The following is a 24,553-nucleotide window of genomic DNA, read 5'->3' as shown; positions in this document are numbered from 1 at the left end:
TGATTTATGACGAATCTCCCAGAGAAGAGAAAAATTACGCTTCCATTGAATATGATTCTATTTCAGGAGTTACTGGGAAAATAGTACTGTGGATGCTAAAAGCCAAGTCATAGTTTTGCAACTGTGGATCTAAAATTATTGCTTGAAGATTGGGAAAAAAAGATATTTGTTCCAGAGGTTATGACATAAGACCAAAAGAAATTAGGTTGAGGAGCAGATCATAATTTTTAATAATAATATTATCCAGCATTTCTATTAAAGTATGAAAAATACTTTTCTGATGTTGTCTCACCTGAGCTTCAAAACAACCCTGAAAGACAGGTGTTATTTTTATTTCTATTTTATAGTTAAGAAAACTGAGGCAAAGTATAAGAAACTTGTCTTGGCACAATTCTGGCCATTCTGAATCCAAGGCAGCTAGGTGTTTTGGTCCTGGAGACATGAAAGCTTATCTTTGTGAAATCAAATCTAGCCTCAGACTCTTACTAGTGTGTGATCCTGCCTAAGTCTAATAATCCTGTTTGCCTCTGTTACTCATCACCAATGAGTTGGAGAAGGAAATGGCGAACCTCTAGAGTATCTTTGCCAACATAACCCCAGAGAGTTGGACATGACTGAAATGACTCAACTTCGACATTATGACTCTAGGTCCAGTGCTTTATCTAATAAGCCACCTTGCTACTAGATATGTCTTATCCACCAGGTGTTCCCCATGAGACAAAGGACTTTAGTTTTGATTGTTACTTCTTCCCTGGCACTGGGCTACCATTTCAGTTTGCAGTGATGCATTCCTCTCTGCCTCACAGTGTATGGCTACAGAATCATATAGAGTGGGCTCCAGTGGTGGCTTAGAAGGGACTCCTTTCTGTGTCTCACTCAGGATCCTTTTATCCAACTGGATGTAGGTAATTGTCTGGAGGTCTTCATCCTCTCTGACCTGGAAGTAGAATGTTAGATTGTCAGTAAGGGAGAAAAAGGAGTTGAAGGGTGGGGGGAAAGAACTTAGAAAATGGAGATGAGAGGGGAAAGACAGTTTTTATGTGAAATGAATGAAACCAAAATTGAGAGTAAATGTGAGGAGATTGGGATCCAGGATGAGATAGGATTCTCCAGGCAGAGGATTCACTCACAGCAGTCTCACTTTGGCTCCATTGATTCATCTGTATATCTGGGGAGAGAAGAGAAATTGTGTTTAGTTTATGAACTCACAGAACCAACCTATCCCCAGGGTAGCTGCTTTCCACCTGATGATTCACTCACACTCCTTTTGGGGGGATCCAGAGTTATGGGAAAGGCAAACTTGTTGAGAGAGGCATGGGTCATCTGGGAATCTGTGGAGAGAACATGATGGGGGTGGGAGACAGGGAGAAAATCATGCTCAGAAGGCAACATGCTCATTGTGAATGGTGAAGGGACATGTAACCCTATTAGATCAGAGAAAATGGGAAAGATCATCTGAGTCTCCTTACCTTCTTGGGAGCTGTCCATGTGAAGTCACTGGTCAGGGGTGGGAGAGAGAGAGAGAGAGAGAGAGAGAGAGAGAGAGAGAGAGAGAGAGAGAGAGAGAGAGAGAGAGAGAGAATCAGTTTAAATCAAGTCAAATCTGATTTCCCAGATGTTGAAATTTATGTCCCATCTATTACCCCAATACTTATTCCCTGAATCTGAGGAAACTGCCATCTCCAAACTCACTGATCTGGATGAGTTGATGGTTTCGGATTGCCAAAAAAAGGAAGACGAGGAAGAGAATGAAGATGCAGCTGAGTACAATCAGAATAGTTCTGGAATCTTTCCCTTTTAGGATAGAGGGTGAAGGTGAAGATCAGTCCATAAGCATTTCTTCTTTTTCCTTTCCACCCATCATGGTGAGTTTTCCTGTTCATCTACTTTGGAAACATTGCCCCTCTTCCCCATACTGTGAAAGTACTACGTCTTACCCTTAGTCTGAGCTGGTTGCCGAGAAAGTGTATCCTTCTTACCTGAAAAACATAATATTTTTTGCTGAAAAGGGAGAGGGAGTTGTAAGGAGAATGCTCATGCCCCAGGCCCTACCCAGTTCCCCCATGGGCTTGGGAAAGGCATAAGAGAAACTTTGCCCCTTCTCCCATGCCTCAAAATATGGAAGGTATTGGAGATTAATTCCTAAACCAGGGGTAAGGGAATGATCACAGGTGGTCTTCAGAGAATCCTTCTTCCTCTACTCCTCACTTTGTACCATAAGTTCCAGAATTTCACTGGGTGATACGCTGACATTGCTCTCTGGTCCAAGGTCATAGCGGCAACTGTAATTCCCAGAGACATTGATGTTCACGTGGGGAAAGTGGAACTCAGCCGCATCCTGGGTAAACTCTTTGATCCCTACACATCTTTCCTCTCCCTCATTGTAGAGAGCAAATCTCACACCTCGGATTGGTCCCTGACATCGGAGGGTCACATTTCCTCCTGAAACCACCAGATGTCTGGGTGTTGCTGAGAGGGAGGGCTTGGGGAGGGTTGCTGAAAGGCAAAGCACAGACATTAGAGGTTCAAGTTCCCCTCTGAGGAACAGAGGAGCCAGGCATGCTGGGAAAGATTCTAAGTATCCTTTACTCATCACTCCTAGACCTTCTTTGTCATGCCCTTTTCAAGAGAACCTTTCCCAGATATTGTAACTCTCTTATTCTTTGGACCTTCCTGGCAGTTTGGTCCTGTCTCCATCCTTTGCCCCAAGGTTGAGTCATACAATGAAGGATGAAGCAACCCCTCCCCATATCCCCTCTGCCTTTCTCAGGGCTCCATACTCTCTATCCCAAGATGGTCAGACCAGCTCCTCATGGGATCCCCTCCCATACTCTTTGGTCTCACTCATAGCCCATGAGTCCAGTCCTTCTGCTCTGTGATACCCCAGGTCCAGAAATGCTCTCACCTGTAACCCAGAGCTCCAGAGTCTCACTGGACTCTGAAACCCTATAAGAATCTGCAGTATCATTGTAGGTGCAACTATAGTTCCCAGTGTCCTGGGACCTCAGAGAATAAAGTGTGAAATTAAACTTTGTCCATTTTCCAGTCTTGCTTTGTATAGGCTTTGGGTGCTGTTCCTTGTGGAGAATGAATGTCATTGTTTGGAGACATGAGTCTGGTGGCAGGCTGCACTGGAGGGTCACATCTCGCCCTGGGCCCACCACAGGAGCTGGATAGGCTTGGAGGTGGGGCCTAGAGGGATTTCCTAGAAGAGAAAGATCACTAGGTAAGAGTCAGGATCTGCGTTCAACTTCCAATTTTGCCCAGAATTAACTGTGTAACCTTGTACAAGTCCCTTACCCTTCTGTTCCTTAGATTCCTCATCTCTTAAATGACAAGATTGGGGCAGCTAGGTGGTGCAGTGGATAAAGCACTGGCCCTGGAGTCAGGAGTACCTGGCTTCAAATCTGGCCTCAGACAATAATTACCTAGCTGTGTGGCCTTGGGCAAGCCACTTAACCCTGTTTGCCTTGCCAAAAAACCTAAAAAAATAAAATAAATGACAAGATTGGAGCAATGGCTACTCAGGCCCTTTCTGCTTCCAACAGGGTAAGAAGGAGACCTTATTGAAAACCGCATTGCAATTCTCTGCTACCTGGATCCGAGCTTTCAGAGGAGAGAATCAGTGAATTCTATTTCACCCTAAATGAAGAGGCTCTAGACAGTCTCAGTTCAACCTAATTGCAATGCTGAGAGAATCAGCTCCTGAAGTCAGGTCTCCATCTCTGCTACCACGTTTCTCCTTTTCTATCACATGATAAAGTTGGACTCTATCACCTCAAAGATTCCTTCCAGCTTAGTAGCTCTGGGATTCTCTTCCTGCTCCCACAATCTTTCCTTATCCTCAACCCTATGTACCAGAGCCCTGCAGATTTTCCCCAATTTCCTAGTTTTGAGAAGTCTGTGTGGGACATCCCTAGTTCCCAATATCCTGTTAGAATCTACTTGATTTGCTGCTAGTTCCAACCATTACAAGGAAATTCTGTAACTAGACAAGGTAACCAAAGCTTGGGCCCAGGGCACCAGAATTGGAAAAAGTATTAAATCACTAGCACTTTTTTAGCTATTGGAAATAATGGCACTTAGCACAAAGTTAACCCATAAAAATGGCAAATGCCAACCTACCCAAATGGCATTTGTCCCTAGCCCCCATAGCACTGCAGGTAAATAAAATTTTATCTACCCGCTTGGCTCTCCTTTCCAGCTCCCCTGATCCAGGCTGGCATCTATCTCATGGTAGAACAGATACATTATTTTCTTTTGGGTACCCATATGCTAATGCCTGAAGATCACCAACTGCTTTAAAAGTTGATCTGTGGGCAAAATTGCTGCTTTCTGACTCATGTGCCAAGATAATACTAAATCTTTTCTAAGGCCTTCACCATTAAGGTCAACAATAGCTCAGGTCTTCATTCTGCTGGGAAGCCCCATTCAACACAGACCTGCCATCATCCTTCATATATACTCACAAATGTTAGGGAGCCTGAAGCTCGGTTTTGTTTTTATCTCAAGCTTAGAGCTAGCCTTGGGGGTCATCATGATTAGCAAATTCTCTCTTTGAGGGAAATTGTATCAATCTGAGCCACCTCAGGATTAGACCTAATGGAAGGAGTTCGGGCAACCTAAAAGTGAAGATGGTAACAGATAGTTTAGAGAGATGTCCCAGCTCTCCATTGCTTTCTGACCAGGTTCTGAGAGGGTAGATTCTCATCCCATTCATTAATAAAATGCTCTCTGACTCAAATGTTTGTTGACTGACTTTCTGGTTGGCTACCTCATCAGTAAAAACTGTTTTGAGCACACATCTTGAATAGATGCAAATTGATTTATGTACAAATGACATTCATGTACTGCTTTACTAATATAGCATATGCAAGGGTAGATCATATTTGCAAAAAGAAACATTTTATGACATATTTTTAAATAATATTTTGTCCTCCTGTGATTACATGTAAAAACAAATTTTAAGATTTAGCTTTGTTTCTTTTTCCTTTTTTGCAAGGCAATGGGGCTAAGTGACTTGTCCAAGATCACACAGCTAGGTAGTTATTAAGCATCTGAGGTCAAATTTGAATTCAGGTCCTCCTGACTCTAAGGCTGATCTTCTATCCACTGGGCCACCTAGCTGCCTTCTTAACATGTTTCTTTTTATGTTTTGAGTTCTTAATTCTATTCTTTCCTCTCTCTCCCATTGCCCCTCTCTTAGATACCAATCTAATATAGAATAAAGTCTGTTTTAAAGCAATCCTTTTTTTTATGAAGCAAAAATAGATTTGCATTCCTGAGACTAGACAATGAATATCAGAGGGTGGCTTTGGATTTGAGGTCATTGTTTCTCCCAGAACTTATGGACAAACCCAATCTTTTTTTTTTTTTTTTTTTTTTAGTTTTTGCAAGGCAATGGGGTGAAGTGGCTTGCCCAAGGCCACACAGCTAGGCAATTATTAAGTGTCTGAGGCTGGATTTGAACTCAGGTACTCCTGACTCCAGGGCTGGTGCTCTATCCACTGTGCCACCTAGCTGCCCCAACAAACCCAATCTTAAGAGAAGAATCTTTCTGGCCACATGGGCTGCTTTGAGCATTCAAGACCTAGCAGATGTCTCCTAACTGGGATGACATGTCTTTTCTGGAGGTAAAAATCCACCACTTGATCTATCCTGAAGGCTAGAAGCTTAAAATTATGCTGACCAGTGAGTCTGGATCTTGTGTTGTTATTAAGGCATTGCAGATTGAGGGGTAAGGGATATGTGTGAGGTATTATCTCATGGTGTGTATATATATATATATATATATATATATATATATATATATATATATACTCAGGAGAATGAGTTGGAGATAATGATTATAAATGTTTTACATTAAAAGAAAATATTGAAGAGAATTTTCCATCAGTTTTCAGAAGTGGCTATATTAATTTCTTTGTAGGGTATTCAGGTCATGACCTGAAAACAGATTTGTATTTTAGAAATGTATTTTGAAGGTTTGCTCTGCTGTGGAGTATGATTGAATATGGAGAAAATCAAATTTCTGCTGGGTCAGATGTCTGCATGATTATGGAGACAGATCCTCTTTGCTGAAGTGTTGTATGCTCTGGGAACACGGGAGACCAACTGGTGATACTTTGGTTAGAGTGCAATGCTAGTAAGAAAACCTGAGATCAAAGTCATTCTCAGATATTCACTACTTTTTAACCTTGTGGCAAATTACTTAGCCTCTGTCTACCCCAGTTCCCTTATCTATAAAATGGGGTTTGAATAGTACCTATCTCCCAGGTTTACTCTAAGAAGAAAATGAGTTCAAACTTTTAAAGTGTTTTGCTGAAGGATTGATCCGAGATGGTAGAGTAAAAGGAACATTCCTGTAGACTTTTCCCAACAATTGAATTCTTGAGTGTCCTATGGGACCATAAAAAGTAGGAATGAGACATTTTTCAGTTCAAGGTCTCAAGGAGAGGTCTTTGACCCTGAAATGGGGTCTGTCCTAGAAAACTTTGGTGGTAGCAGCAGCTGTGGACCTTGCAGGTTGCTGTGACAAACAGACCAATAGTTTTGGGAGTCCTCGAACAGAAAGGGAACGGATCACTAGGCAGATCATATCAGACCCCTGTTCTACTTCTGGACACAAAACCCAATGCTGTTTAGCAACTACATCATCAGTATCCAGTTCCAGGTCACAATTCCAGGTTAGAGAGCACTATAAGTTACAGTGACAGAAGAACCTTCCTGAGTAAAGACTGGAGCACAAATCAAAAAAAAAAAAAAAGAGTGACCATACCTTTTGCTAAAAAAAAATGAAGTAATAGCAATATTACACATATTTGAACCAAATGGAAGAGCATCCAAATTCAGAATAGTAAAATTAAATGAGTTAAAGGAGGAAATAGACAGCGAAAATATCTTAAGCAAGGCCTGAAATTTACCCTGTGAGAGCTAGATGAATCTAACCATAAAATAAATCATAAAGAAGTTGAAGGATGAACAGATGTGATGCACCTCTGGAAAAAATAAATGGAAATAAAAAGGAGTATATTTTTTTCTCTACTTTATGTGACACCTTCACCAAAACATAAAAACCTCATGAACTGATGCAGGAAAGCAGAAATATCAAATGTATCCTTTTCAGACCAAAATGAAATAAAATAATTCAATAAAAGGCTTTGGAAGCATAGATTAAAAGTTAATTGGAAAGTAAATAAATTAATCTGGAAGAATGAGTGGTCAAAAGAACAAATCAAAAAATAATCAATAATTTTATCAAAGATAAAGACAATATGAGAGAAAATATTAATATTTGTGAGATGCTGTCAAAATACCACTTTGGAGCAAAATTTTTATCTCTAAATATTTACAGTCATAATAGAAAGAAGACATAGTTTAATTAGTTGGGTATACAAGTTAAAAAAAATCTAGAAAATATTCTTAATAACCCCAAACTAAAGATCAAAATTGAAACCCTGAAATTCAACATAGAGATTAATAAATTTGGAATAAAAATAACATAAATAAAATCAGGTGTTGGCATCATTTTAAAATAGCTAGGAGGCAGCTGGGGGGCACAGTGGGTAGAGCACTTAATAATTACCTAACCGTGTTACCTGGGGCAAGTCAGTTAACCCCATTGCTTTACAAAATAAATTAAAAAAAGATAAACCATTGGTTAATTTTATTTTCAAAAAGAAAGAGGAACACCAAATGATTAGTATAAAAAATGATGATGAATTTATCATCGATCAAATGGAAATTAATGTAATTAATACAGCTAGCTATCTTGCCTTGTTCAGTTTCTTGCCTTGTTATATGTTAATAGAAATGACAATCTAAGTGAAATGATGAAATAATAACAAAATATAAATTGACTAAATGAACAGAAAGATAAATAGAAAACTTAAATAATCATGTCTTAGAAAAAGAAATTGAACACACCATCAATGAGCTTCCTAAGAAAAAAAATCCCTAGGACCAGATGGATTCACAAGTGAATTCTTTCAAACATCTAAAGAATAATTAATTCCTATAAAATATAAGCTATTTGAAAAGTGGGTAAAGATAGAGTCCTAACAAATTTCTTCTATCACTCAAAAGCAGTTTTGTTATCTAAACGAGGGAGAACAAAAACAGATAAAGCAAACTAGAGCTCAATTTATTAAATGAATAGGGATACAAAAATTGTAAATAAAATATTAGCAAGCAGATTACAGTAATATATCATAAAGATCATATACTCTGATCAGAGAGGATTTATACAAGGAATGTAAGACTGTTTTTAATGCTAGGAAAACTATAATTATGTATATATCTATATCTATATAGATCTATATATTCTTTTTGACTTGTAATTGGTCATATATAAAACAAAATTGACCATGCCAATAAAAAGCAATAAAAACTCTATATTACTGAGAGATATAGATAAACGGCTTTGACAAAAAATATAAAACTATTCTTAAAAGAAACCTAAGAACTTAAGCCTCTTTGCACTACTCTTGATAGTTTTAAAATTCACTGAATTCCTAAAGAGGTGTTTTTAGCCTCTGATTAAGAACAAACATAAAAATTGAATGCAGGGGCAGCTAGGTGGTGTAGTGGATAAAGCACCGGCCCTGGAGTCAGAAGGACCTGAGTTCAAATCCGGTCTCAGACACTTAATAAATTACCTAGCTGTGTGACCTTGGGCAAGTCACTTAACCCCATTTGCCTTGCAAAAACCTAAAAAAAAAATTGAATGCAAAGGGGGAACAGAAGCTGGCCAAGACACTAATTAATGAGCCATTTTCAAACACTCAGACAACTGATACTATATATATATAGTCACACAAAAAAGAGTTCAGTTGTTCATAGGCAGCCAGAAAAAAATATTCTCTTCTGGCTGGTGGAAGGAGATGCAAGGTTGATGGTCTGCTGAAAGAACAGTGACCTCTTACTTTTCTCTACTGGAGAACTTACTGTAGGACTTGCCCTGAAGTTTGTATTATTGCCTTTTACAGTTATATTCGTATGTCAATGCATGTGTAGCTTTCATCTTCTATTTTTAAGATTAGGGTTGTGTTATCACCTTTCACAGTTGTGTTCTCATATTAATTTTTAATGCACTTGTGATTTTCATTTTCTATTTTTAAGATTAAGGCTGTATAAAAAAAATTCAGTATCCTGTCTTAAATTTGACTGTTTTTTAGAATTCTAATATCATGTATTTTTCACAAAGAAAACATTGCTGGTATTTCAGGCTAATTCCTATTTCACACAGGAAATGTTCATAATTTACTATAATATTTACTCACATACTGTGACAAGAGCAGCTCATACATGAAGAAATAACCAGCACAATTGTTTAGTTGATCTCAAGTTAACTGCAAGAATCAAATATTTTAATTATGTTGTGTTGACAGTCAAGATGTACATTATTTCTCTTAATACCTTAAATGTATTCTGTGGATTAAATGTGACTCTGTAACTGTCCTATAATTGTATTAAAACACGTCTGAAATAAAAAAGAAAGAAACCCAAGAAAGCAGAGTGATACATGGAGCCTTTCATTAAATAAATAGTATCCAGCCAGTAGATTATGGCAAATTTGACTGCACATAGAAGTTCATCAGTATTGTCCTTTAGTTTCATTCTCTCCTAATTTAACTTAATTCATGCTCTCCTAATTTACTAGTAACTGATGCAAAGAAGTAGGGCTTCATGCTTGCTCCCATGCTTTTTAGCATGATGCTTTCAGTAATCTTCTTAGGTATCTTCAATGAGGATGAAAAGAGCATCAGTGTCAGCTACCAGTGATGGCATATTTTTTTTTTTTTAGGTTTTTGCAAGGCAATGGGGTTAAGTGGCTTGCCCAAGGTCACACAGCTAGGTAATTATTAAGTATCTGAAGCTGGATTTGAACTCAGGTACTCCTGACTCCAGGGCTGGTGCTCTACTCACTGTACCACCTAGTCGTCCCCGATGGCATATTTTAACTTGAAAAGTATAAAGGAATATTTTCCAGAGAACTCATGCAAGGCAGGTTCTCAGAGGACAGAAGAAATAATACAACAGACTCTCAAGATCTTTCTATACCTATTGTGGGACACAGAAACACCCAGTATGGTATGTCCATATCAAAGAAGGTACTGTGTTCTAGGAGCAAAGCAATAGTGCAGTAGCTCTGAAGAAATGTATTATGCTCAAATTTAGAGACAGCTCCACTCTAAAGTTTCAGGTGGACTACCTATGCACAAACTATGGTAGAACTTTTGGAGTTCTTATTTATCTTCCCAGAGACAATCAAACAACACTATTTTGACCCCAACACAATGACAGCTTCGATCCTTTTGAGCATGAAGGACAAGAGCCAACCAACCAGCCAAAACCAAGAATAAGAATCTATCATGGGGGAAACACTAGGAATTTTCTCAAAAAGATCAGGGGTAAACAAAGATGACCATTATGACCCTTATTATTCAATATTGTGCTAGAAATGTTAGTTAAAACAATAAAAGACAAAGAAATTGAAGGAGTAATAATAGGCAACAAGGAAATGAACTAACATTCTTTGCAGACAATATAAAGTCAGAAAGAACCACGGAGATTCAATTAAAAAACTAATAGAAATAATTAACAACTTTAGCAAAGATGCAAGATTTTAAAATAATACCATTTAAATCATCAGGATTTCTATAAATTAGCCACAAGACTGAACAGGAAGACATAGAAAGAAAAAATTCTATTTAAAATAACTGCAGACAGTTTAAAATACTTTGGAGTTTACCTGCCAAGTTACACCCGGGTATACCCAGGCATGCAATTACTAAATAATTTTCACATAAATCCAGATCCAAATCTTTGGAGAAATGTGAATTGCTCATAGCTAGATTGAATCATTGAAATTAAAATGGGTAATTCTACTTGAACTGATTTACTTAGTTCAGTTGCATTGAAATCAAACTACCAAATATTTATTTCATAGCACCAGAAAAATAACAGAAAATATTCAAAATGTTAATACCAAGGAAATTGGTAAAAAAAATGTGAAGGAAGATGGACTAGCAGTATCAGATTTCAAACTATATTTCTAAACATTAGTTATTAAAACAAACTGGAGGGGCAGCAAGGTGGTGCAGTGGATAGAGCACCAGCCCTGGAGTCAGGAGTACCTGAGTTCAAATTTGGCCTCAGACACTTAATAATGACCTAGCTGTGTGGCCTTGGGCAAGCCACTTAACCCCATTGCCTAGCCAAAGCTAAAAAAAAATAACAAAAATTGGAATTGTCTAGGAAATAGAATGGCAAAACAGTGGAATAGATTAAGTATGTAATATAAAATAGTAAATGATCAAAGTAATCTAGTGTTTGATAAAAACAAACATTCAAGCATTTGGGACAAGACATCAGTATTTGACCAAAATTTCTAGGAAAAATTGAAAGCAATTCTGCAGAAATTAGACAGGGACCTATGTTTCAAACATATACTAAGATTAGGTCAAAATGAGAAGATGAGAGCATAAATGTTGCTATCGCAAGCAAATTAAGTGATCCTGCAAAATTGCATGTTAATTTATGAATAAGAGAAGAGATGATGGTCAAACAAGAGAGTAAAACATCATTTTGATTGTATGACATTAAAAAGATTTAGCACAAAGAAAACCAATGAAGTCAAAGTGAAGACAACAAGAAACTGGCTGGGGTTGAGGAAATATTTATAGCATATTTCTTTGATAAAGAACTCAGTTCTTGGTTATAGACGGAACTGAACCAAGCCGGCAAAAAACAAACAAACAAATAAGCACCATTGCCAAATTGCTAAATGAGCAAAGAAATGAAATAGCTTTGAAAATCAAAGCTATCAAACTCCACAATTCTTTCTTGGGAAACAGGTGGCATTCTTCATCACAGATACCCCAAAATTGTGCCTGATTGTTGCCCTATTGGTATGAGCAAGTCCATTAAAGTTGATCATCACTCCCATATTGCTTTTAGGGTGTATAATGTTCTTCTGGTTCTGCTCATCTCATTCAGCCTCAGTTCATGCAAATCCTTCCAGGCTTCCCTGAATTCCCATCCCTCCTGGTTTCTAATAGAACAAGTTTAATTAAAAAAAATCGTCTTATTATGTAATTTTGCTATATCTCATTCTATATATTTCTTCCTTAAGGATATGATTTCTTTCTCATCACATTCAACGTAGATTAATGCATACTATGGAAATGATGTAAAAATTAGCAAACTGCCTTCTGTGGGAGGTGGGGGGGGAGTGAGATTGGTGGGAAAATTGTAAAACTCAAAAATAAATAAAACCTTTCTAAAAATTAAAAAAAGAAAACCAAAACTATCAAAGCAATTAATTTCATAAAGCAAATTCAATCATGAAAAATTAGAATTTAGTTAAAACAACTCTGAAATATCATCTCACACCTTACACATGGGTAATATGGAAGAAAAAGAAATGGACAAATGTTGGATTGAATATGGATAAACAGGGACATTCTGGAGAATGATTTTGGCAGTTTTAAAACTATAAAAACAATGGTATAAAGCTGCATTCCCCTTTAGTCAGCTATACCACTTCCAGGTTTGAATCTTTCAGCAATCAAAAAAGGAAAGAGACCTATATGTTCAAAACTACTTATGTGGTAAAGACTTGGAAATTGATGGACTGCCCATCAATTTTGAAATGGAAAAACAAAGTGGGGCATTTACTGTAATGGGATATCATTATTCTATAAAAATGATGAAAAGGATAGTTTCAGAAAATCCTGGCAAGACTTACATGAACTGATGTAAGGTGAAGTGAGTAGAAGAAGAACATCATACACATTAATAGCAGCATTTTAATAATGATTAGTTTTTATTCACCTCCAGACAGAGAACTACTGAACTCTGAGTGTAGACTGAAGCACACTTTTTCCATTAAAATTTTTTTCTTTTGAAAAATATCTGGTGTAAAATTTAGTTTCGCATTCTTTCACTTATATAATTGATATCATATCACTTGCCTTGTATTTGGATAGGGGGAGGGCTGAAATAAAAGAGAATTTGGAACTCAATTTTTTTTAAATAAAAAAGAACTGCACAGGAGATAGCACATGGGCCCTGGAGTCAGGAGGACCTGAGTTCAGACATTTAATAATCGCTACCTGTGTGACCTTGGGCAGTCACTTAACCACATTGACTTAAATAATTAATATTTTAAAAAAGAAAGGTCTTAAAAATATAAAAAAATAAAAAGAACCAAAAAAAAAAAAGAATTTTCCAAGCTTTCTTAATGAAAGATAGAAATCCTTTTTAAAAAAACTATCTGATTAGGCAATGACAATGTATAGCTGGTTAAAGTATAAAACATTTACTTTTCTACAAGTTAGTGATAATTATACTTAATAATAGAAATAGAGTACTTTGCCAACCTTAGATGGTTTTAGACATGTTAACTGGTATTATTATGGTGTTGCCTCAGTGACTCCTCTTCAATTTAAAATGTCTTAAAAAGTCCCTGGCTAGGAGATAACTGTGATATTTTATGTGAAGTAACAGGCTTTCAGAGGCACTCCCTAAAATATCTTACTTCTGGTCATACCTTTTTAGAACACCATTGATCTTGTAATGTGATTGATGAAGAGCTCATGCCGGTCATAGAAAATGGATAAGCCAAGTCATTTTTTCATTGTTTGTTCTTCAACATATTATATCTATTCTTTTAGTACTTTGGTTTCTTTTCAGTGATATTTTTGTACATTTTGTGTCACATGCCTTAACACTAAGTCTCAGAATGGATCTGTCCACTTAATGAGACAATCCATTGCATATGTTGAATGCGAATGGATGAGGGTATCACCATCCAAACCATTATTCCTTTTAGCTGTTCTGTTTGCTGACTCATGAATCATGATCTTCTGAGTTTACAGACCAAGAGAAAGCACTGGAGATGATCTTTATTTCCAAGATCAATAAAACAATGGCTTTTATTCATTTTTTGATGAGAAGAAAAAGCAATTAGAAACTGTTATTTTTCTCCCATACTAAGTCACCTTATAACACTCTGAGGAGAACAAATGCCACTTTGGGTAACACTGGGGGAACTCTGGTGGACCTACCCTGATTTCTGAGTCACAACACCTATCCACTTTATCCACCATCACTGACCCTCAATGATACTTTAATTCAGATCCACATCAACTCCCAAGAAGGAGTGGAGAAATATCCAAGGTTATCTGTAGGCTCCTGATTTGTTTTCATTTTTCAGGGCACACTTGCTTCCATACTAAATCTCCAGCTCTTCAGGGACCTTTTCTAGGGTAAGTGGAAGTAAAAGTGGAAGCCATTCAGAGGGGGATGATCCTGTTTCAGAAAACTGTCCAGAGAATCAATGTTATATCTGATGCCTCTTTTGTTCTCTTCCCACATATCAGGTGCCAGATCTTGGCATGTCCACTTCCATCTGTCCACTTCTCTTCACTCCCTTCACTAGCCAAGTTTGATCTCTCATCTCTCAAGTAATCTCTTCACTGATCTCCCTGTTTCAAACCTCTATCTTAGCCAATCCATCCTCCACATAACTGCACAAGTAAACATTGTGAAGTGCAGGTCTGAGGTCATTATTCCCCCATTCAAAAGCCTCCAATGGTTATGGTTCAGTTATACTGGCAAATGTTATTTTTTGTTTTTAGAGAACTTTCATGACCTAGTGCCAATCTATCTTTACAGTCTTATTGTACATTTCTCCTTTTTTCCACACTTTGCAATGAAATCAAACTAATATTTCATACCATTCCTCTCACACAATACTCTGTCTCGCTCATCCACTCCTATATCTTAGCTGTCTTCCAAGTCTCAACTACACTCTCATGTCAATAAGACTTCCCAGAATCCCTCTTTTCCTTCAAAACTCTACTTATGTGATAATGCCTGAATTATTCCTTCCCTGTTCCCTTCTCCACTAGTGAATAATGGCTTCCCCCCAAACATTTCTATCTATTCTATCATCTATCTATCATCTATCTATCTATCTATCTATCTATCTATCTATCTATCTATCTATCTATCTATCTATCTACCCATCTATCCGCACACACACATACACACAAATTGGTGCATTAAAATATTTCTGGTATGTGGATTATGACCCTTGTTATTTTGCCCAATTAATCCTCAACTCTGATTGTGGTAGCTCTAATTCCAGTTATTTCTCAATGGGCACAAGTTCTGGCAGGAACAAAAACCTTGGGGCATTCACCACTTCCACTTGGAGCTTTCAACCTATTAGGTATGTCAGCCTATTATCTCCTACACGAGCTTCTAGGACTCAGTTTTCTCCCAAGTAGAAGACATTTTTTTAAAGTGTTTTTTAGGTTTTTGCAAGGCAAATAGGGTTAAGTGGCTTGCCCAAGGCCACACAGCTAGGTAATTATTAAGTGTCTGAGACTGGATTTGAACCCAGGTACTCCAGACTCCAGGGCTGTTGCTTTATCCACTATGCCATCTAGCCACCCTAGAAGACATTTTCAATGAGCCTCTCCCCTCACATTTCACCACAGTCTCTGAAAGGTTCTGATCATCAAATTTCTCACTTATTCCAGCAACCATAAATGTTTACATGGCTCTGTTCCCTGGAATTCCAATAGGGAAATTATTTCCCCACATTTCTCAATTCTCAGCTATCTCTTAACTGCAGCAGCTGCAAGTTCTCATCCCTGAGTAGCTCGGGCACCAGAGGGTTATAGCTTCTCGGTGCTGCCCAGAGAGGGAATGGTGAGGAGAAAGCAAAGCTTTGATTCCCTGGGTTTGCCCCTGCCCATGGACCTCCTGAATTCTAGTTTCTCAGGTTTCTCCTAGAGTCACCCAATGCCCTCCATATGGTCCTCCTTTGTCCATTACTCTGTGACAAACTGATACTGAAAGGAAAGAGATGGGGAAGAATTTGGAAGAAAGACTCACCCATATGCATCTCCATTTCCCGAACCAGGCTTAGACCTGTAAGAGAAGTTGAGATGATGCATGTCTACTTCAGATCACAGCTGCCCATTTTCACTTCTCCACAAAGCAATTTCTGTGCTCAGGAACAAGCAGGAGAAAACCAGGATGCCTAGTCTCTCTTCTCTCTAGGCCACTTCTCACTAGACCTCAGTGTCCCTTTCTCCCCTATAGTTTCCTGGTCAATCATCCTCATAATGCCTTCTTCCCTACTGCATCCCCTAAGCCCAGGTTTGGGACTTACCCAAATAGAGAAGGGGGATGAATGTGGGGAACATACTGGCTCCACAGTCCAGTCCAGAGCTGGTGGCTTTATCTGAGCAGAGGAGAGGAGGTAGGTGGACTAGAGATTGGAGCCAGGATGTGGTAGTCAGAATAGCTACCCCAACCCCTGACAGGCAGCCCTCACATTTCTTTTCCGCTCTGAAAAAGCTGAGATAAAGAGTGGCTCACAAACAAGCTTTAAATAGGCCCAGGGTCTCACCTAACAGCTCTTAAAGACCCCAGACATGAGTCATCAAGCCTAGTACTAAAGAATCAGTCTTAAGCAAGAGCCTAGTGTAAAGAACTCTGAGGCCTCAGAGAACAGGTGTGTCTGTGAATACAGGAGATTGATGCCAAAATTACCAGACTTCCATGTGAAGACTTGAGTCCATTAGACCCAAGGACTTTGATATTGTGACTAAGGCTGCCAGGACCTCAACCATCTTTATATGGCCTCTCTGAGAGTTATAGACCCTTCAGTTCATCTGCCAGTCTCTGATTTCCCACTATCTTTGGATGAAGCTTCCAGGTCTAAGAGTTTAGTCCAGACCCTGGAGCCCCAATCTCCAGTCACCCAATAGACCTGGGAACTCTCTGCTGCTTTAACTCTCCAGTCTTTGGAAAATGGACCCACCTTTCCCAAATTTACTTTCACTCATCACAAGACCCTGAAGAGAAAGACTCCAATCAACCCATTATTATTCAGTCCAGGAGGGTAGCTAGGTGGTGTGGTGAATAAATCACTGGCCTTGGAGTCAGGATGACAAGAGTTTGAATCTGATCTTAGACATCTACTAGCTGCAGTAGATGTAGGCAAGTCACTTAGTCCTGATTGCCTTGCACCTTGGACCATCTCCAGTATCCTGATTTGTATCTGGCCCAGATGATTCTGGAGGAGACAGTGAGACAGGAGATTTAGCACAGTCTTTCTCTCACTCAAATCCAGTTCATGTACTTGTCATGACAAACCTCCCTGATGTCATGGTCTTCTTCAAGAATGAAGGGCAAACATCACTCAGTTCAGTTGCCAGAAGTTTCACATTTCTTTGTTCCCTGAATCCTTGTAATTCAAAGTCCTTCTCTGCTGAGGGGATCTTTTCCCTTAGAAAGGGAATCTCAGTTAACACTTATCTGCCAATCACAATGAATACCTATCTGGTTCTATACTGCCTACTCACTCTAAACTCCTTCATATTTTGGCGAATAGAGTCCCTGCTAGATTATGCCTTCAGTACCACCCCCTCCATCCTGCTTCTCTCATTTACCCAGGGTTGTGAAATCCTTGATTAACAGCACTAGCATGACCTTCGTCTCCTCAGACCTTCTGCTTATCAGAGTTGGAAACACGCTCATCCCAGTGAAACATTTGGGAGCAGAGATTCTTAGCCCATCTTCCTCTGAATTGGCAACCATTGAGTACTACTAGCAGTGGGACTGACTTTGAATTACCCATCATTACCACTTAGCAGAAGGAGATTTGCATCAGGGATGCAGGCTATGAATCTCCATGGACCAGTGTATATTGACAGGGTCCAGTTAGTGTCCATGGTTTGAAGGTAGAGTATAGCGCATCTGCCTTGCCTCCAAATCATAAAAAGAGAATGTTGATGGAACTGTGAATTGATTCAACCATTTTTGGAGAGTATTTTGAACTGATGCCAAAAGGACAGTCAAATTCTTCATAACCTTTTGTATTAAGTTTCTATCCTCCTGATGAAGCAAAATGCAAAAATATTTATAGCACCTATTTTTTGTGATGGATGGCAAAGAATTGGAAATTAAGTGAATGTCCATCAATTGAATGCTTGAACAAGTTGTAATACTGTGCTCTAAGAAATGATGAGTAGACAGATTTCAGAAAAAAATCTAGAAATAGATGAACTGATACAAAGTGTAGTGAGCAGAACTACTATATATATAGTAATAGCAACATTGTGTGATGATCAGTTATGAATGGCTTAGCTCTTCTCAGCAATACAACAATCCAAGTCAGTTCCACAGGACTCATGGTAAAAATGCTATATACATGCAGAAAAAGGACTGTTGGGGTTGGAATGCAGATGGAGACATATTTTGTTTCACTTTCTTTATTCTTTTTCTTTTGGTCTGTGTGTATACAGCATGACTAATAGGGAAATGTGTATGATTGTACATACGTAACCTATATCAAATTGCTGTGGGGAGTTGAGTTGGGGAGGAGATTATTTAGAACTTAAAATTTTTAAAAATGAATATTAAAATTTGTCCTTACATATAACTGGGAGAAAACTAAATGCTATAAAATTTATTTAAATTAAAAAACCCCCAAATCAAAAGCAGAAAACTCTACACCACTGAAGATACAAATGCTCTACAATTTTCTGGCTTCTGGGACATTTCAGCTATGCAGGGTGGACCAAGGTGATTCCAGCTGTCAAGCAGCACCTGAACCAGTCTGGGTCTAGCTCCAAGAATTCTAAATAAATCCCTGGGAAGTACAAGAATCTGAATGACAATCACCCCCATTTGTTCACTTTTCCTAATGGTAAATCCTATCTAAAGTTATCTCTTTTGCCAACCTGGACTGTGATTGAGCAGGATGGCACCAGCCAGGCAATGAGCATTTATTAACCCCTCCCATGCCAGGCTCTGTTTTACTTGCTGGGATAAAAAAATAACTCAAGAAGACTACAATCAAATGGGGAAGACAATAATAAAATAAATGGGTACAAATAATCTAAATGTAGGAAAAATAGGAAATAATAAAAAAGGAAAGAAATAGAAATAAGAGGAATTGAGAGAAATTTTCTACAGAAGAACTTGGAGCTTGAAGGAAGCTAGGAGGCAGAGATGAGGAGGGAGAGACCCAGTTATGGGATACAATCAGTGGAAAAATTTCTTTAAGTCAGAAGATAGCGAATCTTGTTTATGTAATATCCAAGAGGCCAGTGTCATTGGACTAATATGTATAAGACAAGGAATAAGGTATCAGAAACCTAGAACAGGAGGCAAGTTATATATATTCACTGAGAGTGGTAATAGGGAGCCAATGGAGTTTAGAATGTGAGAGTCTGGGTTATGGTATGGTCACATGCTTTGACCTGCAGCCTAGGATATATCACTGAAGCTCACAAGTACAGATAGTAAATAAGCAGAAGTAAAAATACCAGGTATACAAAGTAGAGATATTTTTGTTGAAAGTCCAAAGAATCCCAAGGGTTATTAGTGTTTTTATTTGGTCTTCAAAATAGTTTAAAATGGAAATAAATGGAGGCATCTCAACATTAAGCCTATTCCACCCCCCCCCCCCAACTTGGAGTACCCAAAACAGGTGCTCCATGAGCCAGCACCACAACATCTACATGTTTGATTACAGCAAGTGGAAAAATTTTGAGTACTGTGGACAAATTCACTTCTCTTGGCAGTGTCCTTTTCAAGGAGGTACACATTGACAATGAGGTTGACACTAGCATTGCCAGAACTAGCTCAGTATTTGGGAGATTTCAAAAGAAAGTGTGGGAGAGAAGTATTAGACTGATTACCAAACTGAAGGTCTACAGAGTCATTGTACTGACTTCATTGTTATAGGCCTGTGAAATCTGGACAGTCTACCAGCATCAAGTCAAGAAACTGAATTGCTTCCATTTAAATTGTCTTAGAAAGATTCTGAAGATCTCATGATAGGAGGAGATAGCAGACACTGAGGGCCTTTCTCAAACTAAACTACCTAACATTCCAACTACAATGGACATTGTTAGATTGCCAGAGGTATGCCTGCCAAAATAATTTTTTTTATGAAGGACTCACATGGAGCAAGCACACATAAGGGGGCCAGAAGAAGTGATACTGTGACTCCTTGGGAGACACTGGCATAGGAATGCGCAGCATGGAATGCCCTCATCAGTGAGGGTGCTGCATTCCATGAAGAAGGTAGAATTGAAGCAAACATACAAAGGAAATGTACCATAAAGTAAGTTTAGAGTAAGCATCCCAGGTCTTCCCATGGACTATTTGTGCCCAACTTGTGGTAGAGCATTCTGAACTCTTGTTGGTGAGATCAGCCATAGTCCAACTCACTGTGATTTTTCTCAAACATAGAGATGTTATTTTGGTCTTCTTCAATAATGAAGGACAAGAACAAGCCAACCAACCAACTTCAACATTCTTACTGACTATCCATCTATTCTATATCCATGTGTTTTGTTTCCTAGTTTTTTCCTTTCTCAATAAGTAAATCATCATTTTCCCTTTCCTCTCTTTCATAACAGTACCTGGTCACTTAGTTTCATGAAAACCCCTTGGATACCCATCCATCTTCTCCTTCTATTACATTCCATCAATTTAGATATTCTAAAAAGACAATAGAATCTCTCATTTGGAATTGCTCAGACAGAGCAATGCTTGTTCTCTCTTTCTCTCCCTTACTGTACTTGCTCCCTTTCTTTTATCCATGGTTTAAAGATAGCTTATGGGCTGCCATCGTGCCTAAAAATCACAAGGAGAGGCTCTTGGTGGAGTTGTAAACTAATCCAGTCATTCTGGGGAGCACTTTGGAACTATGCCAAAAGGAAAATTAAACTGTTCATACCATTTGATCCCCAATATCATGATTAAATCTGTATCCTATAGAGATGAAGAGGTAGGGGAGAGGACCTATTTGTACAAAAATATTTATAGCAGCTCTTTTTGTGGCACAAAGAATTAGAAATTGAGGAAATGCCCATTTATTGGAAATGGCTGAACAAGTTGTCTTATATTAATGCAATATTGAACTATAAGAAATAACTAAATTACCTAAAAAATTATGTTTTGTGACATCCTTTCAAACTAACCTCAGTTCTGCTTGTTCTCTAATAGGTGAAATTCTTTCTACTAGAAAGTATATATCTATTCCCCGCCACAAAAGGGAGTGTGGCATGTATGTTTACACTTGATTAGCTTATAATACCATAAATTTCTACAAACCAGGAAAAGTATTTCCTTCTTGTTCTTGGTTATCTTTAGTTTTACAATCTCCAACCTATCCAAGATTATGCAGGCAGAGAAAAAGAATCTCTTAATCTTATTTCCCACTGAAAGTCTAATCAAAAGTCAGGGAGACTTCTTAGTATTATAGATAACTTATTTTTTTTAGTTTATTTTTGCAAGGCAAATGGGGTTAAGTGGCTTGCCCAAGGCCACATGGCTAGGTAATTATTAAGTGTCTGAGACCAGATTTGAACCCAGGTACTCCTGACTCCAGGGCCGGTGCTTTATCCACTGTGCCACCTAGCTGCCCCTATAGATAACTTAGAACACTGTATTGGGACTTCCTTAGTCTTCCTAACTCTTCTAAGCTCTCTTTCTGTGTGGCCTTGGGCAAGCCACTTAACCCCATTGCCTTGCAAAAGCTTTGTTGGTGATGAGATGCTTTACTTCAAAATTCTACAAGGTAAACCAGTCTTTCAAGGTAAAAATGTGTCCACTAGATAACTTTTGAATTGGAAGCTTACCTCACTGCCTGCCAAGTACCAGTTTCCATAACTAACCTACAGTCATCCTAAATGAATGAATGCAGAACTAATGTCCATGTTAACTTAGTTATCTGGATGGCTATGACAGACTAGATATCCCAAGAGAGATGGGGGGGGGAAGGAAGAAAAAGAAAAAAAGAAAAAAAATTTCTATCAATGAGCTCCAGCCTAATTTAACCATCTTTTTTTTTTTTTTTTTTTTTTTTTTTTTTTTAGTTATTGCAAGGCAATGGGGTTAAGTGGCTTGCCCACGGCCACACAGCTAGGCAATTATTAAGTGTCTGAGGTGGATTTGAACTCAGGTACTCCTGACTCCAGGGCTGGTTCTCTATCCACTGTGCCACCTAGCCACCCCCACCTTTTAAAAAATTAAAAAAAAATTAGCACCTACTTAGTGATCACTTCAAGGGCATCACATGTTTGTAGATTAGGGCAATCTGGTATGACTCTCATTCTGTCTGAATCTTTCCTGGACTAAGTCCATGCATAACTCCTTAATTTTCTTGATATTGGAGTCATGGTCTTGACAATCAGAGTCAGCTCAGTGTCTGACCTGAATCCAAGGGTACTTACCAGTGTTTGTTGTAATCCCATTTTGGTCAATCCCTCTTATGCTCTATTCTACAATCAGAGACTTGCTTAGCTTCCATGTTCTCAGAGAGTCTTCAGGGTTATCTGAATCACTAGAATAACTTCTGATATCATATTGTAACTTAGAAGAACAAAGCCCAAACAATCTGAAGTAATTTTAGAAAGACGTTTCCTAGGTCATTTGGAGGAGAGATCGATAGACAGATAGATAGATGATAGATAGACAGATAGATGATAGATAGATAGAAGGAAATTTAGAAAGAAGAGACTTTCTCCTTAGGCTCTGTGATGTTGACGCCATATAAGAATTTAAAAAGGGAATATACATGCACAAGGGTACATATAGCTGATGCAGTGGATCAAACAATGGGCTTATAATTAGGAAGTTCTGAGTTCATAATTGAACTTAAACATATATTAGTAGTCTGACATTGGGGAAGTCACCTAATCCTATTTACCTTATTCATCTATAAACTAGGGACCCATTGGAGAACGAAATGGTAAACCACTCCAGTATCTTTGCCAAGAAAATCCTGTGGACCTGTCCATTATGTCACAAAGAAGCAGACATGACTGAATGACTGAACAATAGCCTACACATGAATCACATACGCAGCAAACAGTTTTGCTGAGAGTGAAAGGCAGATTGAAATTTGGGTGGAAGCAAAATTCAAAGGGAATCCAAAACAAAAACTTATTCCCAAAACATATCATTGGGTGACCTCAACACAAATATTCTGGGTGTTTCCAGATCCTGAGGGTAACCTCAAATTCCTTTTAACTATCTGCGGCATTTTTGGAGAGTGACTGGGGTCAGGACAATATTCTAGATTCAAACTATCTCTAGTTATACAAAGTTAAATTTAAATTTAAAATTAAAAAAATGTTTTCTGAGTAATATAACAAATCATAAATAATAATCCACTTGACCCCAAAGCTGACCAAATTCTCCTCTTGTGGAAATGATGAAAGACTGACCATGCTCCTAAGATCGGGTCTAAGGTAGACATGATGCATCTCAAGTAGTCTGGATACATAAGATTGGTTTGATGGCTTTAACCAGATCATGAATGATGTCAGGGTCAAAAGAGCAGAACCAGAAGAACATTATCCACACTAACAATAATGTAGGATGATGATTAACTATGATAGACTTGTTCATTTCAACAGTACAATACTCAAAGACAATTTTAGAAGACTTGTGATGGACAATACCATCCATGACCAGAGAAAGAACTGCGAAATTTAAATGAAGACCAAAGTTTATTATCTTTAATTTTTAAAGCTCATCTTAGATATAATATCTCTTTTTCTCTCTAATATTTTCTTTCTTCTGTTTGGATGTAATTCTTCTCTCATAACATGATCGATATGGATCTATGTTTAACATAGTTATAAATGTAAAGCTTCTGTTAGATTGCTCTCTGTCAGGGGAAAGGGGGGAGGGAAGGGAAGGAGGGAGAAAAATGTAAAGCTCAAAACCTTGCAAAAAATGAATGGTAAAAACTACCATTGCATGTAGTTGGAAAAAACCAAATGAATAAAATATTAAAAATAAAACAAAATGAGCTTTGGAGTTAACATTACTTGATCCCTGGGATCTTTCAATCTCATCATTCCTTGGTTAAATTTTCAAATGGGAAACACCAATAATCCCTGGGATTCTTTGAATGTTCAACTAAAAAAATATGTGCTTTGTAGCCTGGTATTTTTACCTTCAATTACAGCTGGTTATTTATTTTCTCTATTTTAGAGATTTAGGGACATATCCCTGTGCTGCTGCTGAAACCATGTGAGCATTGCACACCCTAAATAAACACACTCAACAAACTCCATTGCTTCCCCATTGCCTCCAGGAGTAAATACATAATCTGGTTCCTTGCCTCCTGTTCTAGAATTCTGATAGCTCATATATGTTGATCCAGTGACACTGGTTCTTATGTAAACAAGACCCTTCATCTTCTGACTCAAGGAAGTTTTCATTGAATGTATCACATACCTGAACTTCTCTCTTTCCTCATCTCTGTCTCCTGGCTTCCTACAAGCCCCAACAAATAACCTACCTTCTGAAGTCAGCTTCTTTCAACTCCTTTTAATTCTATTTTCTTCCTTCTTTATATTCTTTTCTCTTTTCTTACATTTAGATTGTTTGCACATTCCATTGTGAGCTTCTTGAGTTTTCTGTATCCCGGAGGTTAGAGCAATGACTTTGCACATGGTATCTGGTCCTCAACAATTGACTGACTCTCACCAATTTT

The 24,553-nt window shown here is 38.2% G+C and overlaps 1 protein-coding gene across 5 annotated transcripts; it reads right to left on the bottom strand.

Annotated features, from left to right (window-relative positions):
* Positions 1-206: 206 nt before the first annotated feature.
* LOC141510020 (immunoglobulin superfamily member 1-like) lies at positions 207-22,773 on the bottom strand. 5 transcript variants are annotated; one of them, XM_074219976.1, is made up of 10 exons: positions 22,278-22,747; positions 15,913-15,948; positions 2,906-3,205; positions 2,209-2,496; positions 1,938-1,979; positions 1,693-1,794; positions 1,470-1,497; positions 1,261-1,331; positions 1,131-1,168; positions 207-937 (listed from the first exon to the last, which is right to left on the bottom strand). In XM_074219976.1, exons 2-10 carry the CDS (start codon positions 15,926-15,928, stop codon positions 728-730), a joined length of 1,095 nt encoding a protein of 364 aa, XP_074076077.1. In that variant the 5' UTR covers positions 15,929-15,948; positions 22,278-22,747; the 3' UTR covers positions 207-727. The 5 variants fall into 5 exon arrangements, with proteins under 5 accessions (XP_074076077.1, XP_074076076.1, XP_074076080.1 ...); XM_074219975.1 differs by lacking the exon at positions 22,278-22,747 and adding an exon at positions 16,193-16,389; XM_074219979.1 differs by lacking the exons at positions 15,913-15,948; positions 22,278-22,747 and adding an exon at positions 22,754-22,773.
* Between the last annotated feature and the right edge of the window lie 1,780 nt (positions 22,774-24,553).

The sequence above is a fragment of the Macrotis lagotis genome, chromosome 1, assembly GCF_037893015.1.
Source record: "Macrotis lagotis isolate mMagLag1 chromosome 1, bilby.v1.9.chrom.fasta, whole genome shotgun sequence".
Lineage (NCBI taxonomy): Eukaryota > Metazoa > Chordata > Mammalia > Peramelemorphia > Peramelidae > Macrotis > Macrotis lagotis.
The sequence above is the reverse complement of the archived record's forward strand: the minus strand, read 5'-3'. Positions and strand labels throughout refer to the sequence as shown.

Bases quoted from the DNA above. Each gene is read 5' to 3' on its own strand.
- LOC141510020 (XM_074219975.1), bottom strand. From the start codon at position 16,226: ATGTTCCCCACATTCATCCCCCTTCTCTATTTGG. The intron at 2,497-2,905 runs GTGAGAGCATTT...TTTGCCTTTCAG, and splicing joins TCTGGAGCTCTGGGTTACAG to CAACCCTCCCCAAGCCCTCC. The intron at 1,169-1,260 runs GTGAGTGAATCA...TTCTCTCCCCAG, and splicing joins TGGATCCCCCCAAAAGGAGT to ATATACAGATGAATCAATGG.